This window comes from Microtus pennsylvanicus, chromosome 6, assembly GCF_037038515.1.
Source record: "Microtus pennsylvanicus isolate mMicPen1 chromosome 6, mMicPen1.hap1, whole genome shotgun sequence".
Lineage (NCBI taxonomy): Eukaryota > Metazoa > Chordata > Mammalia > Rodentia > Cricetidae > Microtus > Microtus pennsylvanicus.
Window position 1 is genome coordinate 26679398 of NC_134584.1, and position 26536 is coordinate 26705933.

The window sequence follows — 26536 nt, forward strand, 5'->3', positions numbered from 1 at the left end:
GTTTCATTACCAAACTGCCAGGGTCAGAGTCGACTAAGGGATTATTTGTTGAGCTGCTGGACACAAGGTTTTCCCCTTTGTCACTCATTTATCCCAGTTCATTTGTCAACCCCGTCCAGTGTTCCTCACATCCCTCTCTTCTGAGGTCTCACTTATCCCGGAACATCAAAGAATTAACTCAGAAGCCCAGAAATTCTGGAATCAATACACATCACCTGCTCTCCTTTCTAGCACAGAATCTGAGATGTGTTACGTTCGGAGTGTGGATTTCTTCTCACCCCTTTCTCAGACCCCAGGGCCTGACACGTGCCAAGCAAAGGTTGTGTCCTTGAGCTGCACCCCAGGTCTGTTGGGGTTCTTAGCTTTAGAAAAGTAATCTTCCATTTCTGTCACCACCACCACCCCTAACCCCTTCCCCAGGAGATATTAGTGCTGACTGCATTTGATGTCAATCCTGGGCACGTAGGACCGCTTATCACCAGGCAGTGGTGATGTTGCCTTCAATCTCAGCACTTGGGAGTCAGAGGCAGGCAGATCTCTGTGAGTTTGAAGCCAGCCCGGTCTACAAGTTCTAGGACAGCTAAAGTTCAGCGACCACCATGTATCAATAAAATGAATGTCAGTGTGCTACTCAGACCTCTAGCTCCTCACCAGGCCACCCTCCCCTCCTGTGCCACCCCCACTGTCCAGTACTCAGGCTGCCCAGTGCTGCTTGAGGCTAGGGACATCACCCATGAGGTGACTTTCTCTTCAGGGGATGGGGACGGGGGTGGGGGTGAGAAAGAAAATGTCTTAAGAGAGAAGTAGAACTGGTGGGGACTACAAGCTTGGGATTGGTCCAAGGGTCAAAAGCAGAAACATCCCAAGAATCAAAACGCGTCTCAGGATGAAAGCGGCTCCATGGAAATCGTGCGGCTGCTTGTTTGTGTCTTTTGGTTACATCTCTGTTGAGGGCTGGCCCGAGCCTTATAGCAGAGCTAAACATGCCCTGTGACAACAAAACATGACACCGGAGGATCCCTTTTTTGTGGGACATAGCTATAAAATGGGTTTTAAGGTTAAGAGAGTATGTTTTTAAAGAATAGTGAAACAGTGGGTATTGTGGCAGAACGTAACGATGTGGGCTTTTCAGTTTGTCCTCCATTTAGGCCAGTGCGTTTTTTACTGTAGGTATATGGGAGTTGTTCTGGGGATCTAGTGCAGGAAGCTTTGAACTCAGTGGAATGTGGGGTCTTGGCTGTAGAGCTTCCCCTTCCTTCTTTCCTTCTTTCCTTCTTTTCTTCTTTCGTCCCTCCCTCCCTCCCTCCCTCCCTCCCTCCCTCCCTCCCTCCCTCCCTCCCTCCCTTCCTTCCTTTCTCGATTCCTTCCTCCCTTCTTTGAGATTTTTTTGTGTGTGAGTGTTGCTGTCTGACTGTATGTGCACCACATATTGCAATGCTAAGAGAGGCCACAAGAGGGCATCAGCTCCCTGGGATGGAGTTATAGATGGGCTTTAACCTGTCATGTGGGTGCTGGGAGTTGAACCTGGTCCTCTTTAAGAGCAGCTGATGCTCTTAATTGCTGAGCCTTCTCTCCAGTTCCCAGAACTTGCATTTCTAGGACATCTCGGTCCATGAACCATGCTGTGAGTAAGCAAGACTTAGGTTACTAAGGTGCTGCCACTTCCACTCTAGGGAGCCATTCTGTGTAACCCTGAGCTTTGTCCGGGGACCTTGTATTAGAGAAGTAGATAAAAGGTTCTTCAAGCCTTCCTGCCACCACCGAATTCTTGAACTACCTAAATAAAACTGTAAGGAAACAGTCTTTCTCCAACTGTGTAGACTTTTTAATGGCAGTTCTAGTTTTTAGAAGTCAGCAGCTTAGATAAAGACAGAACCGAAGGGCGTTCTTGTTTGGATTCAGTCTCTTCTAGTCCTCAAAGGGGAGAGGAGTTCAGCTATTAGAAAACTGAGCTACTTCAAAGGGCTCATCAAGAAAGACCAACATGCAAGGCTGGAAATCAGTTCCTAACACTGATACTGGACAGCCTGCAACTCCATCTCTGGGGACCCCGATGCCCTCTTCTGCACTGTGTGGGCACCCTATCCTCATGGCATGTACACACAGACATGTACACATACATAAAGATTTTTTTAAATAAATATAACTTTTGCCTCTGTAAGTTTTGCACTGTAATAAAAATTCTGTTTAAATAAAAAAAGTGGGACTCCCTGCATTTCTGTCAGAAATACGTAATAGGGAGTAGCTTTAGAAGACTTAGAAGTGTCTCAGAGAGGTAAATACATCTGTCTGAGCAATCCCATCGCTGTGTAAACTTGCAGGCTTGTGAGCATATACCCACACATATATATACCCACATGTATACACTACATATATATTGTAGCATTAGCAGTACTTTAAAAGTAGAAACAACCAACATAGGCATCAAGTTATAAGTGAAAAAGCAAAGCACTATGTTCATGAACTTAAATAGCCATGATATACTGATAATCCATGCGTGTGTCTTGACAACATGCTAAATGAAGTCAGATCCAGTGGACCACATGGTATATGGTCCCGTCTCTAGGAAATGTTCACACAGTGGGGTGAATTAGTAGAAGGTGGAAATTACTCTGGTGATTATTTTATTTTATTATTTTTAAGGACTGGGAGAACAGGACAATGAGCGCCTCTTCATCTGGAGATTTTGTCGACAATGTGGAATTCAAGAGTGGGCGTTATTACTTGAATATAGAGCCTTACACATTAGTGTTTGATCCCCAGCTAGCGGGGCTGTTTGGGAGAGGGTGGGGTCTGGCTGAAGGAAGTAGGGCGCTGGCAGTGGACTTTTGAAGGGTCTCCCTCATCCCTGTCCCTTCTCTCCACTTCTGACCACCATGGTGGTAGCTCTCTGCCCCACTGTACCCTCCTCACCACGATGAACCGAAACATCTTTCCCAGGTCAGGGATTTTAGTCGTAGTGACAGTAAGTCTGACTGGCACAGTGAAGGTAGTCTCACACACACACACACACACACACACACACACACACACACACACACACCTTTGTGAACAGGCTAAAAACAAGCATCTTATAATGACTTTATAGTATGTAGATTGTATTTCAGTAAAATGTAAAAATATGCTTATTTTATTTCTTCAGTCTTTGATAGAGCGTATGTTGATCTAAAGGCTTAGGACAGCACTTTTAAACCCAGGAATGACTTGTATTTTGAGATAGGAGCTGTCTTGTGATGTCTGGGATTCTTAGCAGTTATCTCTGTCTTCTGCACGTTAGCTGGGGTCCCTCTTCTCCCCCTTCCCTATTAGTAACCACAACTGTCTCTGAATGTTGTAAAATTCCCACTCCACTCCCGTGTCTGTCTGTCTCTCTCTCTCTGTGTGTGTGTGTGTGTGTGTGTGTGTGTGTGTGTGTATGTGATAGGTACAGAATGTTCCTTTAATCTGGGTAACCTTTAGAGTCCATACTAAAAGCTGCATTTCATAAGAAGGGAGTTTGTTTTATTCTCTATTTCTCGGGGCTCAGAACAGTATCTGACATATGGATACTATATATTGTAGTAAATATGTCAATGGGTGAATTTAACTATAGTAGCACCAGTATTTAAAAACTATACAAGTATAGTAGTGTTAAAAGTATCTCATTCTCGAGGTAATACATGTTGTCAAGACACATGCATCAGTATCGTCAGGAGAGCATGTTTAAAAGAGAGTTTGTGTGCAGGTTTTAGGTAATTTACTGCTTTGGTTCGCACTCATCCCAATCTGCGAAACTTTAATTACAGGTAGATGCTTTACGTTATAGCCAGGATTCTATAACGTAGGCCAATAGGGACATCAGTGATTAGGTGGGGACCTGCACCACTCTCCATTCTTGTTCCTATGGTTACTGCACAGGTTCCCGCCTGCGGCTGTCTATACAGGAGCTGGTCCCTGTCCACCCTAGACCTCCCCCCTCTGAAAGTGCCCACACAGGAGTGGAAACGTGCTCCTTCTCGGCTACAGATCAAAGCTTTGTCACCTATGAGTCTTGCTTTTCCGCCCAGTGGAACCCAGTGTTCCCCGCTTGAGGGGCTTGTTCAAGTCGGCTCTGCTTCTGGTTCACAGAGGCTACAGTTAATGTCTCGCTGCTGCCAAGGGCTGCTCTGGGGATTGTCACTTTGCTGAAAGGTGCCAGAACATAAGTAGCTCAAGTGTGAGCCTTCGACAAGGCCGATGTTGAGCGGGTCTCTGGGGCCTGAGAATGTCTGCTACTTTGTTCCGAGCTTCCAATCTGGAAATGCATGCGGCTTTTTATCTCCTGTCCCCTCCGCCTTCCCTGGTAAAGCAGTGGTAGCAGATAAAGATTCTGAGCGCTGCATTTCTTTCATGAAGCGATAGGTCACATTCTCTGCCCTGTCTTGTGTCGATGAGGCTGGAATAACTGGTGGCGTTTGTGGGGGCGTACTTACTCCTTATCAGTGCTTTCACATAGAAATTCTGTTATTTCTGACAAGACAGCTAACAGGTGGGCAAATTGGATGCAGGCCATGATAGCTCTCCTCCGTGCCACAGGCCCCAGACCACGAGCCCAGGGCAGACCTAGAGGGACAGAGGGGCTCAGCACTGTGTACGTCCCCTGGGAGCAGGGTTACGTACTGGTTTGTTCAGGTTTGCTCCAAGCTCTCCAGGATGCACGCTCTGTGGGTGAGAACGAAGATGCTGAGGGAGCACCTTCCCTTTCGGATTAAATGAGTTAAAAAACTTGGGGCAAAGACACCTGGCTCATCCCTTTCCTGTCAGTATGTGGGCCTGTCTGTATGTGCCAGCTCTGACTTAAAAATTAAAGCAGCAGCTTCTGTATGGCTGTAAGATACAGAAACACCCAGAAATGAGTCTTTTTGAGATGTGCCTTGAAATGACGGCTTGCTTGCTTTTCAATCGCACGGACTAAGAATGGCTTTACTAGCTAAAAGTGTGATTCTGTGGTGAAGTGTAACATTGCAGGTATGAGTATCTGTCCTTGCAGTGAGCTGCTTCTAATTATTTGTAATTTTGGTATTCTGTTAAGAGCAGTAAATATTGAAGCTTTTTGTAAAATACAGAGTGAATTGGAAATGGGGGGGGGCATGTCTATTATTCTCTTTTACTAAGCAGGGTGCAAACGTTCTGCAGGAGAATTGTTAGAAAGTCCCCAAACTACAGGGGAAAGCAACCTCTGTAACTCCAAGTTATGATCCGAAGTCTGATGAGTGTAGTAGAGCCCAACAAATCCGTAGTCATAAGCAAGCTGTATTAAAATGTAGTCCGTGAGTCCTTTACTGATTAGCTCTGCCAGCCGTCAAAGATGTCAGTTTAGGTTCGCATCAGGAGTTCTCCTGTAAAACCAATGTCTGAGGAGTTTCTGTTGTGGAATTGGAAGCCGAGCCCATCTTCTCAACACTTTATTTCTTCCTTATAATGATCATGATCTTCCAAGTAACAGTTTGAGGTTCTGTGGTCTAAGTCATCCAGTGACTTTCATGCCAGGTTTATGTGGCTGTATGCATCAGTGAAATAGCACTGATTTCAGATGAGTCTGCAGTTTAAATCCCCATGATACCATGTGCAGTCCTGCCACACATGGAGAGCCCAAAGGACAGCTTCAGAGGCCTATAGAAGTGGCTGACTCTGTTGTGTTTCTTGTTGTATAAAGTAAAATAGGGCATCTTCTCTTCACAAAAGTTCAGCTAACTGTGTAATGATATGCCGTTGTCATTACACGTGTTATCCTTTAACCAAAAGTTCGTGTACAAACCCTGGGTGTTGCAACACAAATGCACCACCAGCTCTCGAAAAGCCGAGCCAACAAGATCATGAGTGAGGCCAGCGTATGCTGTGTAGCATGCCTCTGCCTCAAACAAACAAACCAACAATAAACACATCAGCATGCGTGTGTGTGTGTGTGTGTGTGTGTGTGTGTGTGTGTGAGAGAGAGAGAGAGAGAGAGAGAGAGAGAGAGAGAGAGAGAGAGAGAGAGAGAGAGAGGAGAGAGAGGAGAGGAGAGGAGAGAGAGAAACACTGTTCCTAGTTTGGGTATAATTAGAGTGACTTCCAGTCTCAACACTTGAAACTTTGATGTTCTCTGGTCATAGAAGATACAGCAAAGTGAACATCCCATAGCCATAGAAAAAAAGGCAGTTATTAAACAGATTATTAATCATGTCTCAGCAATCTAGCAATGTAGGGACATAGTTGTCAGTGGCTCTGAAAGTAGAGTTCAGTACTAAGGACTCCATATCCTCAAGGCTAGTTATCTTACACATACCAGTTCTGTGTCTGGGGCACATTCAGCAGACTCTACCAAGGATAGTTTAAATAGAAGGCTTCCATTTCGGGGTAAATTGATGGAATTAAGCACCCTAGGCAGTCCTGAGCAACTGAGGGAGGCACTTACATAGGCAGAATCACCAAGAGTCTGCTTATGTGGCTACCACATTTCCAAATTAGTAAATTTTCTTAAGATTTCATAACTTACAGAGTGAATTCTGATGGCCAAGAGATTGTACACAGGTCATGTTATTGGAACAATGTGACTGGGACTAGGTGGGCTTTGACCTTTGCAGTGGTTGGAATTGAGGCTCAAGGGAAGCTGAATGCACCTTGTCCAAGCACAGATAATCAGCTGTTGTTTTCAGCTGGTGATTTACTGTCAGACCCGATGTATCCCCCTTTGATGGATCTGCCCTTTAGCTGCACTTCGCTGTAAGGAAAGGTCTGCAGCCACACGATTGGGTTCAAATTATCCAGATCTTGGGTTTACCCCCTGACTGTGACTCCAGGCTCTGATGGCTGTGCAAACCGTACAAGCGATACATGGGCACTAACCCAGAGGCAGTCCTGCATAGGACGCATCCCAAGGACACGCCTCTCAAACAGCTGAGGCTGCGGAGGAGTAAGTGCTTTGCCTGTCCCTCTCTGTAAGAGTGGGCCTGAGAGGAAGACATGCCATTACCCCATGTTGGAAACCATCTCTGCTTTTGGTCCTGACTGCATAAGGAAGTTATCCATCACCTCTTTCAGCCTGCAGAAGTGCCTCTTTCTGGGAACTGCAGAAATGGGTAGAATTTTTTTAATTTAGTCCTTTTAATGGCATTCTAAAGATGGTGAACATAGCATTTAGTCTCGAGTGTCCCTGAGTTCTAGAGCCCAGTTGGGGACTTTGTTGCTGTTGGCACCTGTTATTCCTGCCATCAGCTACAAATATAAGCCTCACCTTAAAAGGGTATTATAGGGATGGACAGAGATGATGAAAGTGGATACATAGATATGAAGATCTAAAAGTGGAAGTTGTTGGACACATACTAGACACTCAGCAAATGTTCCCTTTGACTTTTGTTACTCACCTATGAAACAGCAGCGTACTTGGCTTGTTCAAGAGCCAACCACTGTGTGACTTAGTAGAATGTATTATTTAAGAAAGTTTCTTTCATTGCGAGCAGTGGATAGAAGGAAAAAAGGCAATGACTTCCTACTTAAAATCTCGGCCCGGGGTGGAGAAAGAGACAGATAAGTGGTGAATCCCACTTTTCAAAGAGCCTTGTCTTTGAGTTGAAAGGCCCAGGTGAGTTCCTGCTCCATCAACTTATAAAAGATGACAGTGATTGACAGGGGGTGTGTAGCTCAGTGGTAATATGTCATTCTAGATTCAAGCTTCAGCACTGAGGAAAAGTGTAAATGAGCAAACAATAAGACCCTCCCGAGTGTCTGGTCTTCACCGTAAGGTTGATAGTGATGCCTGCTTAGTCTTGGAGGGTTGCCATGGAGCTCAGATGAGAGACCTAGTCTTCACCGTGAGGTTGATAACGATGCCCGCTTGTGATGCCCACTTGGGTCTTGGAGGGTTGCCATGGAGCTCAGATGAGAGACTGTGTGCATGGCGAAGTATAGCTTTGCTGGAGATGAACCCTGAGATGATGACCCCTAAGGATTTGTGTTTCCTGCTCTCTTTGCAGTTTCCACCTTGCTGCTGCGAAAGGACACGTGGAATGTCTCAAGGTCATGGTTACACACGGTGTGGACGTGACTGCCCAAGATACTTCCGGTATGTGGTTTTGAAGCTCTTAAATCAACAACCAGTGTGAGGATAGGTATCACAAAGGTGAAACATATTCACTGTGAAATATGGAGCGTGCAGACAAACCAGGAGCAGAAAAACAAAATTCAGTACCAAAACTTCATTATTCGCCTCTGTTAGTATGTTCATCTTCAGTGTGTCTAGCCAGCTGAACACTGTATGCTTCTCTTCCTCTAATTCGGCTCTTTATATTATTTTCTAGGACTGTATGTATAGATTAATGTCTCCTAATTCTTGATGTTGTGTAAACTGATAAGTGTGGTGAATTATTGGTAATGTATTTCATAGCTAGCTTAGAGTACGGGCAAAAGGATGACTTCCTCTTGACCCTGGCTGTACTGCAGTGCCTCCAGGGTCATCTGGGACTGGGAAGAGATGAAGGAAGGAGGGGAAAGAAAGAATAAACAGTACAAAGAGAGGGGGGAGGGAGAGAGAATATTACTTGTTGTGATAGTTAATGTTGTCGGCGTGGCAGAATTTAGAATTGATTGCCTGAAAGACTGAAACTAGGCATGTGTATGATGCTTAGTCTTAACATGTTAAGGAGGAAGAACCAACCAGTGTACCATTCCCTAGACGGGATCATGGACCGAGTAAGAGTGGAGAGAGCGGGCTGGGCACTGGCGTACATGCTTCCATTGCTATGTGGGCATATGCAGACAGCTACGTCAGGCTCCTGTCGCTGTGGCTCTCCTTCCAGCAGAGACTGGAACTTGGAACTGGGAGCCAGATGAACCTTTCTCTCTTAAGCTGCTTTTGCTGGGTTGTTTTATCGTTGTTAACACAGGGGTGTTTCCTAAAAGCCTCTCGGGTGATTCTAACGTGAAGCCTGTGCTGGCAAAGTATTAGCAAGGCGAATGCAAGGAACAGCAGGATAGAGTTTGCAGCCCTGTTCTCCAGCAGCGCGCCCCTGGGTCTTTGGCCTAGGATTTGTTCTCTGCTCGCCATGTGGAAAGGTTCAAGCTGATGACTTCATTTGTCTGATGCATGTGAAAATCTTTGGCCCCTAAAAGGTTTACATTAGTTTTTACTGGGATATAAAATTGGTATAATGGCAGTCTTCATCTAGGCCGCTCACAAAGCTATACTGAGTTCCTTCTACTCCTCCCCTAATGGCCTCTTCAGAGCAGCCATCTCGGGGATCAGCCCGGTGTCATACGGCTATTCTTACCCACGGCAAAGTTGAAACGTAATGTTTCAGGATGATTTTCAAAGTCCGAGGCATGTTTGACTTTTCTTTTTCCTATTTTTGAAGTAATTTAGTAGTTGGAAATCTTGATACTTTGAGAATAGTTGCGGGTATTTGTTTTCTGAGTAAGTAAATGGGGATTAAGTCAGGCTAATGTTTCAAACTGATATAACTATTTTGGAGAAAATTCGAAGTCTCAATGATTTTTCACATAGAATTAAAAAAAAACATGAGGAAGGTCAGTTAGTAGAAGGATAAATGACTTCCTTCACATGACTGTTTTGAGGAGAAAATGGCATCTTTAATCTCAGGACCCAGCTCTTTTGTTTATTTTAAAGCACGCTGTCAGTATTCTTAAAGTTATGCCACATCATCTAGTGCAAATGTGATTGACCGGCATCCCCTCAGTAACGTCAGCGAGGGGGTTTGCTCTCCGAGAAAACTGCAGTGTCGAGAACTAGGCTAGAGTGAGTGGACCCGCTGTCCTGTGGTTCTGTTATTCCATCATGACCAAACATCACCCGTCATCTCTCCTCACATTAAAGAGAAAAATAGGCTTCTTTTGATAAATGTTCATGATAGGAGGGTACAAAAATATGGGAAGTGAATAACCATTGCTTCTACTCCTACAAGAAGGAAGAAATAGTGTGTTCCTTCAAACAAACAACAACAGCAAAAACATGCTGTCCCTAACACTTCTAATTAGGTCAAATTGCATTAGAGAATTCTGTCCTGCCTTTTGTGGGTGTGGGGTGTGTATTCCTATTCATGTTCGCAAGTGTACTTGTGTGCGTGTGTATGTATTCATGTTCATAAGTTGTAGGTGCACTTGTGTGTGTGTGTTGTGTATATGTGTGTTCATGTTCATATGTTTGCAGGTATACTTTGTGTGTGCATGGTGTGTGTGTGTGTATGTGTGCATGTTCATGTTTGTGGGTGCGTGTGTGTGTGTGTGTGTGTGCGTGTGGAAACCACAGGCCAACCTCTGATATCATTCCCCAGGTGTTATTCACTGTGTTTTGAGGCACGGTTTCTCCTTGGCCCAAAGCCTGTTGAATGGGCTGTTCTGGCTAGCCTAGCCTTCAGCCCCAAAGATAACCCACCTCTGTGCCTCTAACTTTGACACGATATTTTCAGTAAACTCACCTTAAATATCACTCAGTGTTACTGAGATGTTTTAGCCTCCAGTATGGAAACCTAATGAGACTCGATATAAAAACCTCTTACTCAAATTCCTACACTGCTATATTATATATATATGGATTATATCACCATCATCTTCATATCATTATCATTGTCATCATATCCTCACCATTGTCACTATCTCAGCTGGCCTGGAATTCACCACGTAGACAGTCGTACATAAACTTTCGGTATTCCTCCAGCCTCTGCCTCTTGAACTCTAAGTTTACAGGCGTGAGCCCCTGCCTGGCCCCTGGGGGGCTTTTTCAGAAGTGGGAGGGTCCTCCTTTCAGAATGTATCCCACTGGAGCGCTCTGTTCTTTTTATTCACACGATCTTACAATGGTCAAATTGTAATTTTTTTTCCTACTTTTTAAACTATTGAGTAGACAACCTTTAAAGGCAAGGAATATTTTAATCTATCTTTTTAAAATATGATTCTATATGAGATGCTTGGAATTCACAAAATTCTTCTGGACGTCTCACAGGGAATCTTCTAGACACTGTCAGCAGGCGACTGCATACTTTAGATAGCTTAGCTGGCTTCAGTGAGAGCTTCACCCTTGGTGGCTCAGCAGCAGCAGCAGCAGCAGCAGGAGAATGCTCATGGTATAAAATCATAGAAAGCTCACTGTAGCTAGCTACTGTTTCATGGTGACTCGTGGGACTTGACTTTTTGTTCTACTAGTATGCTGTTAACGAGCTTCAAATCTTTTTTTTAAAAATTTATTTATTTATTATGTGTACAGTATTCCTTCCATGTGTGCCCACAGGCCAGAAGGGGGTGCCAGGTCTCACTTTAAATGGCTGTGAGCCATCATGTGGTTGCTGGGAATTGAACTCAGGACCTCTGGAAGAGCAGTCAGTGCTCTTAACCACTGAGCCATTTCTCCAGCCCCCGAGCTTCAAATCTTAAAGACAAAAACAAAACAAACAGGAAAACCAAAACAGAAGGAAACGGTTTGGGGCAGGTGTGGTGGCACTACCTGCTAAGGTAGAAGGGTGGGCAAATGTGAGGCTAGCCTGGGCTACTACTGGTAAGATTCTGACTCAAACGACAAGGATAAAGAACTAAAAAGGTTTAGCAGTGTCTACACCAAGTGGTTGTGCTTAAAAATTAGAACAAGCAACCCAAACCCCTTGGACATAGAGAAGACCCGTGTCTTTGTTTTTGCTTGCCCCCCACCCCATCTTTAATTGCTGTTTGCCAAGCAGTGTATAGCACTTAGGTAAGGAGTCCAGCCTTCTCTGACTGTGCCCACGGTACCCATCCTGATGTGGTCTTGTTCTTCCCTCATGGGATATCTGGGCATTCTCTCTGTGTATATAACACATTCTCTCTGGGAATATAACAAAGGCAATGCCTATGGTTTTGGGGTTTTGTTTTGTTTTGCTGATTCTTTGTGATTGTTGTTGTTATTACCTGTATGCCAAAGTAGGAAACAGAAGGAAATGAAAACATATACTAGAAGACTGGAGAGAAAAAATGGATGTTATTCTAGATATCTGGAATATGTGCCTTCAGACTCTCCCTATTAACATGCATAAACACAGGGACAGTGTGGCACAATTCAAAACAAAAGTGGCTAATGCACCGGAAGTCCATCTTTCTTAGTTGACAGTGCTAGACCAATGTGGCGGCCTTCCCCTACACCATGAGGACCAGAGCTCTCCATTCCTTATTCCAGCACCATCGGGAGCTTTTCTTCTTTTTTACTGAGAATTTTATATCCATATACAATGAAATATGAGCATATGCACCCATGCCCCTCCCCCAACTTCCCAGCATGGCTTTTTCCAACTTCATGTCTTTCTTTTTGTGATGATCCACCGAGTCCAGTTGTGGCTCCAGTCACCCTGGTTTGAGGTTACTGCATCTCAGGGAACCGCATCCCAGGAACAGCATGGGAAAGGGAGGTGCAGCTCACATACCATGCATCGGATGCCCTCAGACCTCACTGGGTACCACTTGGACTGTGACCACAACCTGCCTTCATCATGCAGATTCTAGACGGTTATGTGCTTAGTTGAAACCCAGAGGTTTTGCAAGAGGCAGAAGCAGAGGCTAAAGGGTGATTTGTGTGTCTTGGAGCACTAATAACCCTAAATACTGGCTAATCTCTTGGGGTGCTTTTCCTTGTGAAACTTCTTTAGTCAGGAAGGATATTTCGAAGAGTGGGAATCAGAGCTATGAAAACGTAAAACACAGGGCGTCCTTGGAGGGCTCCAATTTGTGAGTCCTCCTACTTCGCTAGCATCTACGGTTGCCAGGATACTTGTTTTAGTTTTGTTGGCTTGCTTGTGTTTGTTTTTAAATTTATGAGTGACCTTTCATTATATTAGACACACTAATCCCACTCACAGTTGACACCTTATGAAAGTAGAAAAGATAATGCTGGATGTATTGGTGCAGGCTTTTAATGCCAGCATTTGGGGAGCAGAGGCAGGCACATCTCTGTGAGATCAAGGCCACCCTGTTCACATTTTAGAGGATGGTTCATCCTGACAGCTGCACATCAGAATCAATCCATGTCGTTCAGGCTTTAGCTTCAGATAAAGAAAAGCAAACACGGTATGACTTGTGATGTTTGACTTTCTGCTAATGCATGCGTGTGGGAGGCCATGAGAGGTCACGAGACAAGGATCGGCATACCTGGCCCTGAAAACATTCCAGAAGGTAACCCTCAGAAGTGGCCTTGGATATATATTGCACTTTAAAGATGGGGCACAGGGACAGTCTCATAATTCTAATAACAGCATTACCGTAAACAAATATTTTCTGGTCTGCTCTCTTTCTGGGAGTGTATCGAGGTGACCGCACTTGTGTTTCAGCGGTAAAAATTCACCTGAAGACAAGGACTTCTTAAAAATATCATTTATACATATGTAAAATTGTAACTAATAACCCATTAAAGTTGTGACTTTATTGTAGAAATATATCCTACATTTTGAAACTGACCTTTAAGGAAATACTTTAAGGCATATCTAGTTGAATATCATGTAGTCTTATTTCTTCAATATTTATATAAGTGTTTCCAGGTGTTGAAGAAATGACACAGGCACTTGTGCCTTGTGACCACACATCACAGGACCCTGCTAATTAGGTGTCCCCCCTCCATTTCCTCTAGTAATGATCTAGTAAGGCATGATCATGTAGGTCGGCAGATACTTAGAGTCACTTTCAATATTGGATCACTTAGTCATCTGGGGCTCTTGGTTTTTAATTAATACTAGTCTTTGTGTTTGTGAGCAAAGATCTGCTAGAGTGAACATGAATTATGGTTGTCCTTGATAATTGTCTAAAGGGAAGTTGTTCCCTGACAGCCAGACAGATCCATAGCTGTCTGGGAGCCAAGAGTATGCATCGTCTCCTTCCAGTGGGCTTCCGTCATAAATAATATATTCCGTCTAGGAGAATTTATATTTGGAGAGAGAAATTTGTTTTAGTGTTAGCAGTGAGAGACATCTTGCTGTCAGTAGGGTGGTGTCTGGGAATGATTTGCGATTTGGATATTGAGACCAAATATTGTGAAAAGTACTCTTCTACGGGCACACATCAAAGGGGAGTAGATGAATTTTGCTTTTCCAGACATCAGTCACTCACTTCTAGGTATGACCCGAACACGGAGAGAAAGGAAAGCCTGATACTTAGTCATGGTATGTTGCCTGAGTGTTCCTACCGTGTTGTCTTTGGACAAATGCGACTTTGTCACATGAGTGCTGTTTGTGTAGAATGGCTTCTCTTCCCAGGGTAGACAGCAGTTACTGCCTTACATGCGCAGTATAAACAGCCCATCGTTTACAATCAGGATGTGTTCCAAAAGTTCATTTGTAAGGCATTTGTTTAAAATTAAAAATGTGCTTGTCCTTAGCAACAGTGGTATGAATGATGTCTGCAGAGGCCAAGCTGACCACCAAAGCCTGTTAAATGCACAGTATAATGAACTCTGGTTCTTGGGCATCCTTTAATTCTGAAACACAGGGTCATCCTGTACATGAAACAGAAGAGGAAAAGGGAAATCTTACTTTCCCACTTTCAAGGGTCTCTCCACCCTCATCTTTTCAAGAGAGGGTTGAGGGATTTCTGTCTCATTATCCCACACCAACTAAAATGTCCTCCACACATGCCCTTAACATCCCAGGGTATTTTTTGCAGAACAGAGAGGTCTGTTCTTTTGAGATTGGGATGCATTTTGTGTGGCTCCCATGATCTCCTGACCCTCTGATCTTTAAGGTGTTCCCTAGCCGTGTGATTCTCCAGTAAATTCTAGGCAGTGCTAACTGAAGACTAATCAAAAGGAAAAACATGGCATTGTGGAACTGGGCCATCATGTAAAAGAAATTGCTCTTCCTAAAATCTTAGGTCTCGATGCTAGGGGACATTTTGCAATGCCTGGTGATTGTTTTGATTGTCATAAGTAGACTTCTCCTGGGTGGGGACCAGGGAGGCAGAGTGACAGGTTAGTAGAGTTAACAGAATGATCACCTACTGCTGTTATCCAGCAAAAAACATGCATAGTGCTGAGGTTGAAACTGGCTTTGAAGCAAGTCCCAAAATAAAGGTTTCTTGTGAATGTTACCTTGGGGATATGTTGGCCAATCAAGTTGGGAAAGACAAGATTTAAGGCTTTCTTAGGCATTTTGAGTTACTTAGGCATATTGAGCCACTCGTTACAGACATTGAAATTAGCATAGCCTTTAATTCAAAATGACTGGACTCTGTTGAGAACCAGCTGTTCACCAGCAGTGTTGTAGGAGCAAGGAATTCAGTAGGGAGTGAGATAGAACTGCAGGGCCAGAGGTCCAGTTAACCAGCAGGTAGGCGTGTGTGTGTGTGTGTGTGTGTGTGTGTGTGTGTGTGTGTGTGTGCTGTCAGTAGTATGTGTCTTGACTAGAGCTGAGAACAGAGTGCTGTAAGATATGAGGCATCATGAAGAATGAAGAAATGATGCAGAAAACCAGTGTAAAAGGAGTTAAAGAGGAAATGGGATATGTAATGTGTAGGACAAAAAAAGAAAAAAAAAGGCCTCTTTTTTATGATAAGGTCTCGTGTATCCCAAGGCAGTCTCCAACCGTTTAACCAGGTATGACCTTGAACGTCTGATCTGGGTGCTGTTATCACAATACCACATTTGTGCTATGATAGGTGTTGAACCTGGGGCATCGTGCGCACTTAGGCAAGTATTCTAACTGAGCTACATCCTTAGCCCAGGAAAGACCTCATTTAAGAGGCAGCCTTTAAGTTGAACCTGAAGGCGAGAGAACAAACCGTGTGGCTGTTGCAGAGGAAGAGATTTGGGCTAAACATAACAGCAGTTGTAGAGTCCCTGGCGGGGAGGTTCATTTGGCACTGGGGAGTTGGGTGCACCTTAGGGGTTACCTGTCTATGAATTCCTGAACAAGGGTTTGTAAACATCTGAAAACCCCGGGTAGCATTCATTCAGGGTTGAATGCATTTTGTAGAGAGGGAAATGAGGGGCCAAACATAGGATGTAAGTGTTGGGTTTCTGGACTGTTGTCTGCTAGCTTGTGGATTGTCTTTTCTGGTTTCTAGGCCTGAGGTATTCTAGCTTGAAGTGACAGTTGTGGACATGGGCATTTTGTGCACACACATGCCAGCTAAATGCAACCCTGTGCAGTCCTGACCAGAGCTGAACGGAACCTGCAGGAAACAGTGGTTGGAACCTCTAAATGTTATCTGTGGTCACTAAAGAATGTGGGACCTTAATCTCTAGAGGAACGGTCCTGCTGTGCTGGAGACTTTGTTCCTCCTGTCTTTGGCACAGCAATTAGATACTATGTGGGAAGTGTGTGCTATTCACAAAGTTCTTGTCTGTACTTTTAGCTTTGTGTTTATCCCTGTGCTCCATTGGAGCAATGTCAGCTGTTCATGTTTTAAATTAAAGTCTTTGATCCACTTTGAATTATAAAGGACAACGAAAGCTAGGGGAAGAGGAACTCATTGACTGCTAGGGGGAGCGTAGACTTGTGCAACTACTATGGAAATCAGTGTAGAGACTTCCAAACAAGAAATAAGTACAATGTCACCTACCATACCTACTGCTCCTGAGCATAGACCCAGAGACTTACCACAGAGAAACTTACCGCATCCCTGCCTGTTGCTTCTCTAGTCACGATAGCAAAGAAGCTGAATCAGCCTAAAGCATCCATCAACAGAGGAAAGGATAATGAAACTGTTCTGCATATACACAATGGAATTCTATGAAACTATGAAGTGTGCAGGAAAATGAGTAGATTGGAAAATACTGTATCGAGGTAGCCCAGGTTCAAAAAGGCAAACCCTGCGTGGTCTCACGTGCTCATTCCGGCTGCTAATGGTCATGAAACCAGAGAGGGCATCTTGAGAAAGGGGAGAAAATCAGCCGTAAGGAAGGGGATTAGAAGGGAGCTAGAACACAGGACATGAAAGTAAAATGGGGAAAACTAGGGTGAGGGCCTAAGAACGGAGTGGGGTGGAGAGATGGGGAGCAGAGCAGGCCTGGGGGGGATCAGCCAAAATTAACATGCGTGGAGATGCTCACAGGAAACCAGTTTATTTGCATGCTAACATAAAAGAAAATAAAAGTTGTTTTGGTTTTGTTTTGTTTTGTTTGAATGTTTCCCCATTTTAATCCATTTAGGTCACAGTGCGTTACATATCGCAGCCAAGAACAGTCACCCAGAGTACGTCAAGAAGCTCCTTCAGGTAAGCAGGTAACTCATAGGTGTATCACTTTATTTATTTATTACTAATTTAAAGGTAACCCTATCTGTAAAAGGAGAAACCCCTCTTCTCAGTACATACCTGTTAATACGGTCCTGCAGCCCATTTGTAAAAAACAGCCAATAATAAGATTGTTTCCATGGCTACTTAGAAAAGTGGCTCGTCACGAGAAATTGGAATGTCTCCCTGGGGTCGGCCTTATTACCCCCTTGTTCAGTTCCTCTTTTCCAAACTGTGGTGACCTCTGGCTCGCAGACTCTGTGGTGTCCTGTGCTCTCTGGAAATTGCTCATGGCATGCAGTCCCTTCTGGATTAACAGTTTCAGCCATTATCCTTTGGTCCGTAACTTGATGAGCTTTTAGTCAGTTCTCGGTCCTTGCTTAAGTGCTCGGTTTTATTCTTATTTATAATTTTTATCCAACTTCCTGGTTTGCTGACTTTGCCAGGAAGTTGATAATGACCCCTCTGAGGTGATGACCTCTATAAATCTATAAAAGTACGTATTTCATGGAACCCCCCCCACCTCAATAGCAGCCGTACAGTAATGTCCAGCTGTTGCCAGTCAAAATGCAAGCTGGCTGTTTTCAGGAACCGCATGGAGCAATAAAATAAGTGTTTGGAGAACTGTCTGTCCTATCAAGCTGTTGTCCTGCCTTCACAAGCACTCTTGGAGCCCCAGCATCTTGCTTTCATTTGGCTTTGAAATTCTTGAGTCAGACCGTGGTCGCATTCATCAACTTGCAGCATTGGTTGCGCAGTTCCTTGTCTCGCCCTGCGTGATGCCCCTACTGCCCATCCCGGGAATATTTAACCTTCACGGGTCTTTAAAGCAAAACTCAAGAAAAATCTATCTGGTTTGTGTTGTTGACTTAAGAGAGTTGCCCTTGACCAGTTAACATGGAACTTTTCTTCCTTGCCTTCTGCAGGACCAGGTCCTCAGGATAAAGGCGGAATATGACTCACTTGGCTAGGGTACCCTTCCTCTCTCCCCCCTGGGCCCTACTTCACTTTTTAAAAATATGTTTTAAATTCCCATTCCACCCTGGCCCGTGCATCTGGCTCTGATTTTAAGGAAGATTTAACCTGACAGGCTCAGAGTCCTTGTGGGCTAGGACCAGATATTCTAGCCTCTAATGTCATTTTATATCTGGTTATGCAAATGCTTTGGTTTTTCTCTGAAATCTTTGAAGCCTTTAAACAGTTCCTTGTGCTGTTCTAAAATTAGGCCAAAGCCTTGGTAAGTAGTAACTGGATCTCCTTTCTCCTAACCACAGCAGAGGAAGCGTTTCACTCTAAGGGAGCCTGTTCTTACCTCCCCTGGCCTGCACTTCATCCGACCGGGGTTGTTCTTTCTAGATTACTGTCAAGAATTCTGCTTTCCATGGCCTCCTGCTGGACTTGCATGGCAGCCCTCTCCAGCACTTGTTCACCCCTTTGCGAATCAGGCTGTGTACAGATGAGACCCCTTGTCTCCTGCTCTCCTCATCCCAGCAAGCCCCACTGCCTTTAGTGTTCTCTCTGACCCCTTGCTCTTGTACCCTGTGCATTGGTCTCTTAGCCCTGTCTGTTTGTTGAAGATATTTCTGCCTCCGGCTGCTACCATTTTCAACTCCTAGCTTCTTAAGGTGGTTAGCACAAAATGAAAGCTGTGGAGTCCTGCAATTTCAAATGACTTCTCTTCTCTGTGTAAGTCCTCCTGATCTCCTTTATATCAAGTGTTCTCAGGGGACGATGCATGGTGCTAAGCAATAAGTATCTACCAGCAAGCAGTGCAGTTGCTGACTTCGTGCAGTGCACAGTCTGGTTCATAAGGAAAAAGAAACGTGTGTTACAAATTCCAGGGCACTAAGACGGAAAGCGGTGGTTTCTAGGGAAGCCCTCAAGAGAAGGCGATGTTTAAACTGAGATCTCCAGTGTGCAGAGAACCAGTGGAACACATTCCAAACAGAACAGGAAGACACAGGGCGTGGGTAGGCAAGGGATTGGCCAGGGTGGGGAGAAAGCCAGTTAGTGAGTCTGAGGCAAAGGCTTGAGAAAGTGTGGCACAAAATGCAGGGCCCTGTATGTCGAGATGTGCAAGCTAAGTAATCCTAGATCCTCTGTGGAATTGTGAAGACAGTAACATACAGTTTTATAGGATGATTCTTGGGGGTAGAGAAGTGGATTAAGATGGGAAGAAACAAATCAAGAAGACCCATTGGAGGCTAGACTAACTGTTCATGAGAGAAAACACTGCCTGGGCTAGGATGGAGATAATGAGAGAGAGAAAAAGGTGTCTCTCATTTGTGATTTGGAGAAAGGATCTACAGGGTAAGAGCTTAGAGGAGGAAGAGGGGGAGGCGAAATCAAAGCTAATTTAGTTTCTATTTCATTGGGTAAATAGCCAATGGTGGTTGGTGGTCACGGAGATCTTTTTTTACGATCAGGGAGGAACAAGCTGGGCATGGAGGAGTGGAAAACTTGCCTTTCGGGTGCTTATGAGGGATCACACCAGAGGTGTCGAGCAGGTGCAGTGGGGTCTCAAGCCTGGGCACTCACAGGTGATACTTGTATATGAATGAGTATCCAGGCTCCAGCAGGTCCACATTCTGGCTTCACCACTGCCATAATTCAAGCAATTCATTAATTTACTTGTACCTCAGTTTCCACTTGTTGTAGGAGGCTGCTTGTTTGTTCCAGGCTGCTCAGCCCTGAAATAATCACACAGAAACCATATTATTTGTAATACTGTTTAGTCAATAGCTTAAGCATATTTCTGGCTAACTCTTATATCCTAAACTTACCCATCTCCATTAATCTGTGTATTGCACAAGGCTGTGGATTCCTGAATAAAGTTCTGGCATCTGTCTCCAGCGGTGCTACATGGCTTCTCACTGACTCCGCCTTTTTTTCTCCCAGCATTCAGTTTAGTTTTCCCTGCCTACCTATATTCTGCCCTGAGCAGTCTTAGGACAGTTTCTTATTAACCAATGGTGTTCACAGCATACAGAGGGGAATCCCACATCACCCACTGAAGATGACTGCAGGGATAGTCATCCAGCTTGGGTTGTGAGCAGACTTAAAGCAAGTTTTGATTCAATACCTGTGTAACCCTGTTGTTGGGTCACTGACATCTGAATGTAGGTGCAGATGGAATTACCAGGAAGACAGCTTTGGGGAACGGCAACGACGAGTGTAAGGCTGTGTATTTGTTAGAGGAGGGGACTGGTCAGATAGTGGGGGGAAGCTACAAGAGGCTGAACCACACAGATAGCCTCAGGAGGAAGAAGGGGAAGTCTGGGGAGAGAGTAGGCTGCTGCTCAAAGAGCCGTCAGAGGACAGATGTGTGGGAACTACAAGACTCCTGGTGACTTGACTTGGGCCATGACTGTGGAATCCTGAGGGCAGATTACCTGCCGTCTGTGGGTTCAGGAGTGAAAGGGAGGCAAGGAAACAGAGACTGTGTAGGTGACTCGGAGAAAGCTGGTTTTGGAAGAGGAGACAGAGGAAATGGGAAAAAACAAGATCTACACAGGAGCTCATAGAGCATGTGTGTTAGCCAATGGGGCTGAAGAGATGACGTCAGGGAGGGGTGAATGGCTGTATCTGCAATGGGGTGACCATAGCTGCTATCCTGATTGTTTGGTATGTGTCTTCTTCTTCATCAAGGACTGTAGGGCCAAGGAGCTCAGAAGGTAGGATTTACACACGTGTATACCCTTCCAAATAAGTGAAGGGAAAGGCTGGACTTGATGGTATTTGTGCAGTTACTTTAAGACACTTATCTTTCTCTCGCAGTACAAAAGTCCAGCTGACAGTACTGACAACTCTGGGAAGACAGCTTTGCACTACGCAGGTACCGTGCTTCCTCTTATTTGTCTGTTTTACTCTAGGAGACTTCCGTTGTCACTCGCCTTGCTGTTCTATTCATGGGGCTGAATTCTGTAGCTCCCAGAGGGTCCCGTTTCACTCTGTTTGTAAGTCACACACAGATTTACTAAGGAGCTCCCCTACCATTGATTTGCTGCCATGCAGCCAGTACCGTGGCGAATATATTCAACTCAGGCTGCAAGTAAGCTCAGTAATGAAGGGCGTGCTTAGCATGTGTAAGGCTCTGGTTTTAAGCTCTAGTACTAAGTACACATGCACATGTGTGCTTACATACGTGTATAGATTTTTAAATCAACTTAAAGTTCCTTTTTAAAGTAGTAATGAGAGTTGTGGATTTCAGGACTAGAAGACGCTGCTTTTTGTCTGGTTGTTTGTTTGTTTGTTTGGGGATCACAATGAAGAGCAGTTATATTTATTTACCTTTAGTTTTACTGTTTGTCACAGCTTCAAGTGACAAATGTTAATACTAAAAATTCACGGCGGTGATCACATATATAATTAATTTTATTTATTAATTTTATTTCTAGTTGTAGAAAACCCAAGTCCTGTGAGAAGCTAAATCAAATGCTTGCCTCCAGGTACTGGGAGTCGGTGGCTGTAGCTTTGGCTAACGCTGAAATTAAGCGAGTGTTTTCACACCCCTGTGGCATAGCCTCTCTCTTCTGTGCTATTCATAAGCTGGCCAGAGAGTGAAAACTTCCTTCCTGGAAGTGGTTGTCTGGGTTGTCTGTGACGGCTTGTGTTTTTCCTTCCTCAGCGGCACAGGGATGCCTTCAAGCTGTGCAGGTCCTCTGCGAACACAAGGGCCCCATAAACCTTAAGGACGCGGTATGTATCATGTGGACGCTGAGGGAATGGGGTGCGGGTTTCTAGCGAGACCTTAAAGATCTTAGTATTTGCTAAAATTATATTTCTTTACAACCAGAATTTTTTACTTTTTGGCAAAATAGTCTTATATGTCAATCCTAACCCAAATGTGAATAAAACTTCATGTCTCAGTTTATAAAGATAGAACATTTTGTATGTTACTTGTCTTGTTGCCGCAACAAAGTATGGGACAACAGCAGTTTAAGAAAGGAGGGGTTCATTTCGGCTCTCACCTTGAAGGTGCAGACCATCATGGCGGGGAAGTCAGGATAGCAGGGACTTGAGGGAGCTAGTTCCACCACCGCCAGAGTCAAGAAGCTAAGGGGGACAGATGCTGTTTCTCAACTTGCTTTCTTCCATTCTGGCTGTTACGGTGGGTCTTCCTAACACAGCTCACCTCATTTAGAAAGTCCCTCCCACAGATGTCTGTAGATTTGTCACCAAAGTGAGTCCACATCTTCTCAAGTTGACAATCCATGTGAACTTCAGAGATACCTAATTAGAAATTCTGTTGTGTTTTTTTTTCATAGTATCACCTTTGATGATTCTTAGTAGAATTTTCCAAGTTCTCTGAAGAGAACTTTTAGTCTTTGTAACTCCACTGGCCTATCACAAGAATACATATATGTGCCTGTAGCATGTTGTTCCAGGGTTTAATGACTTGCTATAGCATGAAAATTGACTTGTATGTACTTGCCCCCCATCAAGCAAATACACGTACACTTTCTGAACCTCAGTATAGGGTTAAACATCTCTATTCCAAAAGTCCCCAATACGCCACAGCCTGAAACTTGTATTTCATATACATGGCTGAAATGTGTAAACTGCAAGGTCTTTTATATGAAAAAAACTACACAAATGAATTTCATATGTAGCCTTGGGTCCTGGCCCCAGGATACTTTCTTATGTAACTGGTCCCAAATCCCCATATTCTAAAGTCTGGAATACTTCTGTCATTGCTTTGTTTTGGCTTGGGGTGATTTATTTATTTATTTATTTATTTATTTATTTATTTATTTAATGCATGAAAGTGTTTTGCCCACACGTATGTGTGGGCACCACATGTGTGCCTGGTGCCTGCAGAGGTCAGAGAGCATCAGGTCCCAGGAACTGGATTTGTAGGTGGTTGGTTATGAGCTGGGTACTCTGGAACAGCAGCAAGCGTTCTTATCCTGAGCCGTCTCTCCACCTCAGTAATTTTACTTTAACCTTTAAAGGTTTTTTAACATATATTTTTATTGGGGGGGGTGCAGCATGCATGAAATTAGAGGACATATGAGCAAGTCAGGTCTTTCTTTCCTACACGTTGGTGCAGGGGATCATACTCAGGGCTTCAGCCTGAGCAGCACTTGCCCTTAACCGCTGAGCCATTTCTCCAGCCCCCAGTTACTTTCATCTGAACACACTTAGTGTGTATTCTCTCTTACGTTACCAGGCAGAGCTAGTGATAGGTAATGGAGCAGGCAACCCAAATAGCTGTGCTTCTAGAGAAAAGAAAAAGTCGGTGAAATTGCCTAAGACAGCTAAAGTCGGTGACATTGTCTACGACTTGCGGTGAAGCGCGAGGGTGGCCCTAAGAGGGCGTGGAGTCTCACCGCAGATGAAAGGGTAGCCTAGTGGTACAAGTCATGAGAACAGTGGGGGACGGGCAAGGTATTGCAGTCCTGGTATTGGAATTGGAGTTACAGTCTGAGTTTTTCTCCTAGGATGGGAACATACCCCTGCTTGTTGCAGTACAAAATGGCCACAGTGAGGTCTGTCACTTTCTCTTGGATCATGGAGCAGATGTCAATTCCAGGGACAAAAATGGAAGGTACAACAAGTTAAGGCAGAAGTCATAACTTCAGAGATACCCATTTTTTAATGTTGTAAAGTGGTTTCCTTTTTTAACTTTCTTCCTGATAATTGAGAATCTGTTTTGACTAAGACTCTGCAATGAAACTAATTAAATATTGAACTGAATAAGCCATTTCCTGTGATTTTATTTTTCCTCCTAAACAAAACAAAAGTAAATACATTGAGTGTATTTAAAAATAATTTTAACCTGGGTGGTGGTGGCACACACTTTTAATCCCAGCAACTCAGGAGGTAAAGGCAAGTGAATCTCTGAGTTTGAAGCAGCCTGGACTACATAGTGAGTTCCAGGACAGCCACAGCTACACAGGGAAACTCTATTTAAAAAAAAAACAATAATCATAATAACAACAATAATTTTAAAGCCAGATGTGGTGGCACATGCCTTTAATGTTAGCACTCAGGAGGCAGAGGCAGGAGAATTGCTGAGTTCAGGACCATCCTGGTCTACAGAGTAAATTTCAAGACAACCAGGGATATACAGAGAAACCCTGTTTTAAAACAGCAATAATTTTAATAATGTATATCCTTTAAAATACTAGAGGTGGAAGAATCGGCCTCTAAAACAAGCTTGGTATTTACACCAATCATGGGACATTCTGTCATTGTAGACCAAGTGTGGAAGACTGTCTGTGCTGTTTGGTTAGTTATAGTTTAACGTTTTGATTTAGTCCGAAGTTTTAAAAACACCACCGTATTTCATCTTGACGGTTTTCCACTTCGTTCCCCAGAGGACTGAAGGTTTAACTGTATTTAATCCCCTCTCCTTATTTTCATGACAAACGTGTCTCAGGAAAGCATTCCAACTGTACGTCTCTTCTTCTCTAGAACCGCTCTCATGCTCGCTTGTGAAGCAGGCAGCCCTAGTACTGTGGAAGCCTTAATTAAAAAAGGTGCCGACCTGAACCTTGTAGACTCTCTTGGACACAATGCCTTATATTATTCCAAACTCTCAGAAAACGCAGGAATTCAAAGCCTTCTATTATCAAAAATCTCTCAGGATGCTGGTATGTAAAAGAAAACAGCCAATGCTGTTTTAAGTTTATCCACTCATTTTCCCCAAAAGGATCAAGGAATTCATGCAATCTGATGTGTTCTGTTATTCTTCTAAATACATGCTTGAAGGTGAAGTGTTGAATGTTGTGTGTGGGTTGTTTGTGTGTGTGTGTGTGTGTGTGTGTGTGTGTGTGTGTGTGTGTGTGTCCATCCACCCAAAATTTATAAAAGATATGAATCATTATGGTTCTCATAGTCTTTTTTTTTCTTTACTCTTTCTCTTTAGATTTAAAGACCCCAACAAAACCAAAGCAGGTATTTATCTTGGGAATGAGATGCTATCTATATTTTTTTAATTTTTGCTTGTGACAATATGAAAATGTTGAAAATAAATGCTGTGGTTCCTTAGGGCAGTGATTAAAAACTGGGTTGAAAAATTCTTAAGAAAAGACTGACGTAATTTTGAGTGAATGATCCATTGTTACATGGTGGCAAATATTTTTTAACCATTTTATTATATTGTCTCAAAAGTATGTACTTTATACTTTTTTTAATGAAGTGCAATAATAACAGACCTGTGATGCAACTAAATCTTGAAACTAAATAAAAATATTTTAAATATTACATCCTATGGGTGAATATATATACCCATAAAATTGTTAACGAATTTGTGAAAAATGAGAGATTCGGCCTTTTAATTTTAGTTGCAGCATTTGAAACTGTCATTGGTGTTACACAGGGTAGCAAGAGAGACATTTTCTTCCTGGAATTTTTTCCTCAAAGCCTGCGGGCTCTCTGTACGTCTGGCTCTTTTGTTTATTTATACACCGCGGTTTCTAAGTCATAGAAAGCAGATATTTTACAGCGGATTTATTATGTGCTAACTGTTGCTTGTGAGAAACCTTTGCATATGAAGCTCTCCTTTCCTCTCGTTCCTTCAAAGCGGGGTGGTGGGTGGTGGGTGAATGGGAGCCCGCAGAGGTGCAGAGTGCTCTCTGCATTAAGAGGGAAAGCTGACTCGGAATGCATTCTGGGTGCTGCTTTGTGACTGATAGGCATGTCGTCATTCAGTTCTGCACACCGCCTTAATCCGTTTGGTTTGGTTTGGTTTTTAAACCTTCTTGCCGTCGAAGCATGGGTTGCTGGGAAGAAAACGTAGCGAATGCATGTTCCTTATTGTCCTGCGGGCAGTGTATTTCAGACCTTGATGCAGCTAGGAATGTGTGACTGCCAGCAGGTTGTTCTCGTGTTTGCTGCAGCTACTCGCTCCAACTTTACTAACATAACTAACCCACCTCCATTCTGTGGACTGTGATAACTTTCAGCATGATCAAGTCTCTAAAATAAGCTCAGAAAGAAGTGGAACTCCAAAAAAACGCAAAGCTCCACCACCTCCTATCAGTCCTACCCAGGTAAAATCAAGAGTGAATGAACCATAAGCAAAACCAACAGCCATCCTTCTGTGTCTGGGCCTAGAGGGAGGCTGCGATACTGACGCCTAAGTGCACATTCCAAATCTCCCTTAGTAGTTTTCAGTTTCAATCTGTGGGGCTGGTTGTGTAGCATAGTATAAATACTTATCTAGTATGTCTGAGCCCCTGGGTTGGAGCTCCAGAAGAACACACGCATGCATGCACGCACGTGCACACACATGTCCACACACGCACACACTGTAAATGGCAGTGTCCGTTATTAAGCTGGAATATTGTGGGTTTCACCTATCTTAAAATTAGAATTTAGCATTATCCTTTTTTTAAAA

The 26536-nt window shown here is 43.8% G+C and overlaps 1 protein-coding gene across 2 annotated transcripts in view; it reads left to right on the top strand.

Annotated features, from left to right (window-relative positions):
- The window catches only part of Rai14 (retinoic acid induced 14), a 128164-nt gene that overhangs the window by 87846 nt on the left and 13782 nt on the right, over positions 1–26536 (top strand). The window contains exons 4-11 of one of the 2 annotated variants that reach the window (XM_075975885.1): positions 7974–8062; positions 17108–17172; positions 20968–21025; positions 21818–21888; positions 23634–23740; positions 24610–24788; positions 25064–25092; positions 26103–26189. In XM_075975885.1, coding sequence (XP_075832000.1) covers positions 7974–8062; positions 17108–17172; positions 20968–21025; positions 21818–21888; positions 23634–23740; positions 24610–24788; positions 25064–25092; positions 26103–26189 — 685 coding nt within the window. The remainder of the gene's footprint in view (positions 1–7973; positions 8063–17107; positions 17173–20967; positions 21026–21817; positions 21889–23633; positions 23741–24609; positions 24789–25063; positions 25093–26102; positions 26190–26536) is intronic. The other variant, XM_075975886.1, reaches the window with a different exon arrangement.